At 39.5% G+C, this 8,137-nt stretch overlaps 1 protein-coding gene across 1 annotated transcript; it reads left to right on the top strand.

Moving 5' to 3' along the window:
• The first annotated feature begins 2,096 nt into the window (after positions 1 to 2,096).
• Scg2 (secretogranin II) lies at positions 2,097 to 7,482 on the top strand. The gene is made up of 2 exons (XM_057762283.1): positions 2,097 to 2,247; positions 5,130 to 7,482. The coding sequence occupies exon 2, from the start codon at positions 5,144 to 5,146 to the stop codon at positions 7,004 to 7,006; it is 1,863 nt and encodes a 620-aa protein (XP_057618266.1). The 5' UTR covers positions 2,097 to 2,247; positions 5,130 to 5,143; the 3' UTR covers positions 7,007 to 7,482.
• The last annotated feature ends 655 nt before the right edge of the window (positions 7,483 to 8,137 follow it).

Consider the following 8,137-nt stretch of genomic DNA (forward strand, 5'->3'; position numbering starts at 1 on the left):
ATTGCTTTTCTGTCCACACACATGTATTTTCTTGTGAGTGCATATGTATTCATGTGTGTAGAGGTCAGAGGTTCACACTGGGTTTCTTCCTCAATTGTGCTCCACCTCTTTTTCCCTCCACTGAATCTGGAGCTTGATGATTTAGCATGCTGGCTGGCGAACAAGTACCAGGACTCTCTTTGTCTCTGTGTTTCCAGTTCTGGGGATAGAAGTTATATGCCTTGCCCCTGGCTCATAAGTGGAAGCATGGGATTGGACTCAGTTCCTCATCCTTGAGTAGCAAGCATTTTACTGAGCTTCTCCACTGAACCTGTCTTTTTGATTATTAAAGACAGCTAGAGTTAAGAGCCTGTCTCCAAAAGATTATGGTTTTTAGCCTTTAGCCAACAAGTTCGTAAGTGTATGAGTGAATTAATTTGGACAAGAGTGACTTTCTGGATGAATTTTTAGACCTATGCTGAATCAACTCATCCCTTAAGAATAATTAACCATGTAAAATTCTCTAAGGCTATATTGATACTGGTGAGTTCAACTAATCATAGAGAACTGCTTGACAAAAAAAATAGGTGAAGCTCAGACTGACTATTCAGGTCTTTGTTAAGACTGGTAGAATATCATAGGTATATAAAGCTAAGATACAAGCGAATGATTTGTTGTCTCTAAAATGTTGTTTTGAAAGCAAGTCCTGTGCACTCAAATCTCTTCAGCCTGGCACTTGACCGTGCTCTGGAAACTCACCATGAAGCATAACTGCATCAGCATGTGGGCCGTATAAGTCTAGAATGTACTGGTGAGTTCTGTGTGAATCCGTATGTGATGGTTTCTCATCTTAGAGGAAAATTGAACATCTTTCCTGGAACAAATAAGGATCAGTGAGTACCACCTTCTGTGAGATTGTTTTGATTTCATAAGGTTTTAACTATGTCACTATTTATTTTAAATTCACAAGGCTTGGACAATTCAACAGGGCTTTGATTTATCTAGTAGAGTAAGAAGTCTCACAAACCTGAAACTGAGAGATCCGTTTAGGCCAATTTATGTGGAGGCCGTCCTTCAGCCTACCCTGCTAGATAGAGTCAGCTGGTAAACCACAAACCCCTCTGGCTCACCTTCTTGGTACGTTTAAACAATTTACTTTAAAAGGACCTCACAAAAGATTCTTTCATGTTCTCAAAATATATTTCAACATACAGAAGGTTGGAGGTCTCACATCTTTAATAAAGTAAAGTTAAAAATTTAGACCTGTATAAATTATTAAAGCACATAATCAGGTTTTATGGCAAAGCACAACCACGGCTATGAATTATAAATCCAAGAGACTGTGCGTTAACTCCCAGATTACTCCTTGGATTGGTCTCATTCATTGAAGGTATCCAACTCATCTTATTCAACCAAAAAACAAATATGTTTGTGGTACTATTTCTTCTTTATGACAGGGGGGTTCCATATTTTCTTGAGCACACAATTCCTTAGTGATTCCTTGCAGCACCAGATATTGTTAAAGATTTGAATGGATTCATACCGAAGCTTCAACTGCTGAACTTGAACGGCTGTGATCGCGCCTTTCAAACACTGTGTTGAAGGCATTTGCGTTGCTTCTCATACAAAAAGTAAGCGTCTCACTTTTTTTGTTCCAACAAACAGGAGTTTTAAAAGAATGCTGCCTGGAGACATGAAATATGACGTGAAATGTGGTCTTTCATATCCACAATGTTCTGTTCATTGTATCTGTACCAGGAAATGAGAACGCATTTCTTTTTGGGCGAGAATAAAAAGATAGTCATTATGTGAAAAACTCTATGACAGTGGCATGGCAACAATCACAAGAAACCTTTCTAAACAAGGCGTGAAAACACAAACGAAATGGCTTTGCAATTAGTCATGTCTAGCCGGCAGATTTCTTCTATCTAAGGGAATTTGTGCAGAACATTTTATTTCTAGTCTTGGAGATTCTGATAAAAAAAAAAGAAAAAAGAAAAGTGTAGTTTTTGCTGCGTAAGGCAGGTGGCGTAAGCATGCAACGCTTTCAAAAAAAAATTATCTAAAGTGATTATTTTCTCTCGGATTCTTTGAAAAAGCTTGCCTGCGCTGGGGTTTGAGGCTGAGCCGGTGACGTCAGCGTGGAATGCGGAGTCAGGCGCCCAGGCTCGCTATAAGCAGAGGAGCTGTCCGGTGCTGAAACTGCCCGAGACCTCACCCAGCGGTAGAGGAGCTCCTTTGGAGCCATCCACACCTTCCAAGACCAAGGTAAGACTGCTTTCTCCTCAATTTACTGGAAAGTTCTCAATTGCGTGTCCTCCTTTCGTTTCCCAGATGGGAGGAAAAGGACCGTTTGGCAAGCTTATATTGATAGAACGACTGAAGGGCAACCTGCTGCTTTTCAGGCAAGGATACTCTATACGCATGCTTAAATGAGAGAGTGTGGTTTATAGGATTGCTGGAGTATATTCATTAATTATAATGTTATTGAGAAAAACTGTAGGCAAGAAGAGTGGAAAAGTTAAGGATTTTAGTGTCAACACGCCGATTAATGTAAAGTTAACCAAGCCTGATGTTCTGATTCTTTTCCTAAAATGTTGTTTTTCTCTCAGGAGTCAGATACAGAACCGGGAATATGATTTATAAGCTTAATATTCTTCACAGTTAGTTTATAAGGATTCAAATGCCGTTAGCCACATGCGTCACAGAGGCAAACAATTTGGATTTGTATTTTTTCTTTGATACTCACCTTATGGGAACCCTTAATTAACTATTATTTTATGAACTGGGACATTCTAGAAGGACTTAGGTTATTATGCACTAATTTTAGTCCTGAGAAAGTAGCTTAGAATGATTTTGAACATTGATTTCCTCCCTTCCCAAAGGTGAACTGTTATCTCAGGGAAAGATTGTATGTGTCTATGAATGAGAAAAGGTAACTTTGAGTGCAGGAAAGGAAACACAGAGAGCTGTATAGATTCTGATTGCAATTACTGTGCTTTGGCTGAAAAAGCTGATCTGTTACTTTGTGGAAGTGGCTGGTTGGAACACATTTATTTTTGTTTATCCTAGCTAGTTGAGTTGTTTGGATTATCTGTATTCACGTGTATTGGTGTTTCAGTGTCAATGTTCCCAGCTCATTTCACTGGAAAGACATTTTTATTGAAAGAGGATTCAATCACATCTGTCCAGGGAGATACAATGCTCCTATCATTTGGGTTTCAGAAAATTAAAACTTAAATCAAACACTGTATAAGACATTAAATCTATTAGAACCATCTTTTCAGTGCTTTAAGAGATGCTCCTGGGGACAGGAAGTCATTTGAGTTTTAAAGACAATAATTGTATCATCCAAAGTAAACCTGAGTTCGGTAAGGATGAAATGGCCATGCTTGTTGGGCTGTGTTCCAAACTGCAAAGAACATTATGCTCTAATTCTCTAGAAAAACCTCCTCCAAAGTAATGGTTTTACAGATAATCATGTCATCTATATGTTAAGATGTGTTAAGAATATGTCAAGATAATGACTTCAAAGCAAATATACTCAGTATGGTTTTCAAGATTACATTTAAAATGACAGCAGTGAAAATTGTCAAAGCTAAATAAATTCTGAAATAATATAAAGAATATGGATATAGTATATTTATTTAAAGTACATTATTTTACTCAGAATTTTATGAATAAAATTACTTGAAGTAAATATTTATTTATTTTGAAAACATTCTCTGTATGCTTAACTAACCCACTTAGTGGTAATTTTAATCAGTTTATGTATCTATGCTAAGGACGTTTTTATACTTGCAACCATTTGAGAGCTCTAAAAGATTTATAACATTCATTATCAGTAAGATCTGCTAAGCAATATTTTGATGTCTAATCTAACAGAAAATTGTGTTCATACAACTTTGAATATATATCACAAAACATGACATATTGAAGTCATGAATAAGCTTGCAAACCTATTTACATGAAGTTGTTTACAAGAGATTTGTAGGGATTGAAATAGCTTCTCCAGTATCAGCATTGCCAAACAGAAAATGTACAAGGAATTCCTCTTACTAATCCATCTGTAAGACTTTTAAACTATTGGTGAAAAAAATGAATGAAGATTTTTTTTTAAGTAGGAAGAATTCAACACATTGTCTGTGTTTATCTAAATTGGGAATTACATAGTGGTTATTTTAAGATTTTTCTAACAGCGTGAGTCACTTAAGATTTCACAGGTCCCTACAAAAATAGACACAGACATAAGACAAACTGAATCTGAACACTCACAAGCTTAGAAATAGACTAGTTAAGTAAACTTATGCTCTCTCTGTAGCATCTGTTTATTTACTCCACACTAGAGGGAAGATGAAAAATATAACCATAATTGCATTTTGCAAGTCAGCCATAATACAATTATTAGAAGATTGGAGCATAGAAAAATTTAAAACAGTGTAGGTTATTAGTTTAGCAGGCTTCCACCAAAAGCTTCATTGTTTTAGCATACTAGCTGAGACCAGGGAGAACCCAGGTTCTAGGGGTTTTTAACTAACTGCTGGAGCTATTGTTTGGTGAGTTAACGCATGTTAACTCACCATGTACAAGGTGCTCAGTGCTATTGACACTAATATACTGTATTACATCATCATATATAGCCACAGCATTTCTAAAACAAAATTGGATGACTAATTCAGAGAATAAATCAAATGGCTTTTTTTTTCACAACCTTGTGGGCATAATTGTATATGTATATGAGCATGTATCACAAGAAATTATTTTGTGGTTGCTTTTAATGGAATGTTGTTTGAAGTAATTACATTTTTAAAAGTCTTGTTTTGTTGAAAAGAAACATGATCAAAAATAGTCAAACTACTAGTTTGTAAATGAAACACACAAAATTTGAGAACTCTCCTGTCAATATTTTTGCCTTTTAAACCAAGAGAATACCAGACAGTTCTGATGTAAATGACTAACCATTTTTCTATAGATTCTGATGGTTAGTTTGTGAGGATCATATAGGAAGAATTCATGAATTTTAAATAGTTCTTCTAGGTATACTACAAAATTACTTTTTATTCACCTTTGTGCCTGGTGCTTTTCTTTCCTTCCCATCATGTCTTCTATCTTGCATCATTTGTGCTAACTCATGATTTTTATGCTTTAAGGAAATCTTCACGACATGGCAGAAGCTAAGACCCACCAATTTGGAGCGGTTCTGCTTCTTGTCCACTTAATTCTCCTCGTCTCTGGAGCCGAAGCAGCTTCCTTCCAGCGAAACCAGTTGCTTCAGAAAGATCCCGATCTCAGATTGGAGAATGTCCAAAAGTTTCCTAGTCCTGAAATGATCAGGGCTTTGGAGTACATAGAAAAGCTCAGGCAACAAGCTCACAGGGAAGAAAGCAGCCCAGACTACAATCCCTATCAAGGCATCTCTGTTCCCCTTCAGCTCAAAGAAAACAGTGAAGAAAGTCACTTGGCCGAGAGCTCAAGGGATGCACTGAGTGAAGATGAGTGGATGAGGATAATACTCGAGGCCTTGAGGCAGGCTGAGAATGAACCTCAGTCTGCCCGCAAAGAAAATAAGCCCTTTGCCTTGAGTCCAGAGAAGAGCTTCCCAGTGGACATGGCTGATGACTATGAGACTCAACAGTGGCCCGAGAGGAAACTCAAGCACATGCGGTTCCCTCTTATGTATGAAGAGAATTCCAGAGAAAACCCCTTCAAGCGCACAAATGAAATAGTAGAAGAACAATACACACCCCAAAGTCTCGCTACCCTGGAGTCTGTGTTCCAAGAGCTGGGGAAACTGACGGGGCCGAACAACCAGAAACGTGAGAGGGTCGATGAGGAACAAAAGCTCTACCCAGACGATGAAGATGACGTGTACAAGACCAACAACATTGCCTATGAAGACGTGGTGGGGGGAGAAGACTGGAGCCCCATAGAGGAGAAAATAGAGACTCAAACCCAGGAAGAGGTGAGAGACAGCAAAGAGAACACAGAGAAAAATGAGCAAATCAATGAAGAAATGAAACGTTCAGGGCAGTTGGGGCTCCAGGATGAAGATAACCGGAAAGAGAGTAAAGACCAACTCTCAGAGGATGCCTCCAAAGTCATCACCTACTTGAGAAGGTTAGTGAATGCTGTGGGCAGTGGGAGGTCACAGAATGGGCAAAATGGGGACAGGGCAGCCAGGCTTCTTGAGAAACCACTTGATTCTCAGGCTATTTATCAGCTGATTGAAATCTCCAGGAATTTGCAGATACCCCCTGAAGACTTAATTGAGATGCTCAAAGTTGGAGAGAAGCCAAATGGGTTGGTAGAGCTGGAGCAGGATCTGGAGCTTCCTGTTGACCTGGATGACATCCCAGAGGCTGACATAGACCGCCCTGACATGTTTCAGAGTAAGCTGCTCTCCAAGGATGGGTATCCCAAGGTACCTGGTCATGGTATGACAGAGGACTTGCCTGAGGGACTCAGTGTTGAGGACATTTTAAACCTCTTAGGGATGGAGAATGCAGCAAATCAGAAGCCCTCATATTTCCCCAATCAATACAGCCAAGACAAGGCTCTGCTGGGGCTCCCCTATGGTCCTGGCAAATCTAGAGCCAGCCAGATTCCCAAAGCAGCCTGGATGCCAGATGTTGAAAGCAAGCAAGCACCCTATGAAAACCTGATGAATGACAAGGACCAAGAACTTGGAGAGTACTTGGCTAGGGTGCTAGTTAAGTACCCCGAGCTCATTAATTCCAACCAGATGAAAAGAGTGCCCAGTCCAGGCTCCTCGGAAGATGACCTCCAGGAAGAAGAGCAACTCGAACAGGCCATCAAGGAACACTTGGGTCAAGGAAGCTCCCAGGAAACCGAGAAACTGGCGATGGTGAGCAAAAGGCTCCCTGTAGGATCCCTGAAGAATGATGACCCCCTAAACAGACAGTACTTGGATGAAGACATGCTCATGAAAGTGCTGGAGTACCTCACCCAAGAGAAGGCGGAGCAAGGGAGGGAGCATCTTGCCAAGCGGGCCATGGAAAACATGTAAACAGCTTCAGCTATTGCCCAGTTTTCCTTCTTTCCCCCGAGTGAGCCCCCTACATTTCTCTGCAGTGTGTTGACCTCTATCTTGTTAACACTAATATCTTGAAGTGATGTACAGGCAGATGACTCCAGGTCATTTTGGGGGATCTGCTTCACTTACTCTAAGCTGTTTTCTTGTGTATGGATAAGTGTAAATGTTATGATTCTCAGATTAAAATTCTATGTCCTTTATTCAAGAAAGTTATCTATGATAGCATTGAATAGTGTATCTAATGGTCATGATGATACTTGTGTATGATAAAGAGTGTCCTATAATTATCTTGGAAGTTTTTAACATTATTGAACTATTTTGTTACTGTCTGTAGTGTTTTGTGGAGTTCTGGAGAAAAATCAATAAAGCATTATAAATATATAGTTTTACTTATAAGTCCTTTTCTATTGTGTGCTTTATTGTTGATTAATAAATGCTATTTCTGGATATCTTTGGGCTGTTCATTCTGGAGAAACCAGAGACAAGTGCTATGGACCAAGCAGCATGAAGCCAAAGGAGAAAACGATTGCTGTTACAGGCATTCCAGGTAAGAAATTATGAATATCATATGTGATTATTCTTTCTTCCTGCAGGATGCTGTGAACATTCCCCAACAGCCTTATGCTTCTTCATGTTTTAGCCCTGTCCCTCATTAACAAAATAAGGCCTTGTGTATAATCCTTACACTTTATCATAATTTGCATAAATAGAAGACATACACTTTTCATACCCATGAACAACATTAAAATGAAAGAAAAGAGGGAAGAGAGGAAAAGAGAGAGGAAGGGAGCAAGGGAGGAGGACAGGAGACAGGGTGGGAGAAAAAGAAAGAGCAAAGACAGGTAAGAAGGGGCATGGAGAAAGTGAGAGAGAAGAGGAGAAGGGAGGAAGATAGAGTAGGAGGGGAAAGAAGAAGAAAGGGGGAGATGGCGGGAAGGAGGAAAGATTAGTTGCTCTGTGCATGACAGTGAGAAACGACTACAGTTTGGAGGCACGCTGCACATCCTCTGGTCACATTGATTCCCCAAAGATAAAGCTGATTGCAGAAGAAGTGAATCATCACAGAGATGGCCAGATCATGTGCTCTGTCTCTCCTGCGTTGGT

The sequence above is a fragment of the Chionomys nivalis genome, chromosome 2 (genome assembly GCF_950005125.1).
Source record: "Chionomys nivalis chromosome 2, mChiNiv1.1, whole genome shotgun sequence".
In the NCBI taxonomy this organism is placed as follows: Eukaryota; Metazoa; Chordata; class Mammalia; order Rodentia; family Cricetidae; genus Chionomys; species Chionomys nivalis.

Bases quoted from the DNA above. Each gene is read 5' to 3' on its own strand.
- Scg2 (XM_057762283.1), top strand. From the start codon at position 5,144: ATGGCAGAAGCTAAGACCCACCAATTTGGAGCGGTTCTGCTTCTTGTC.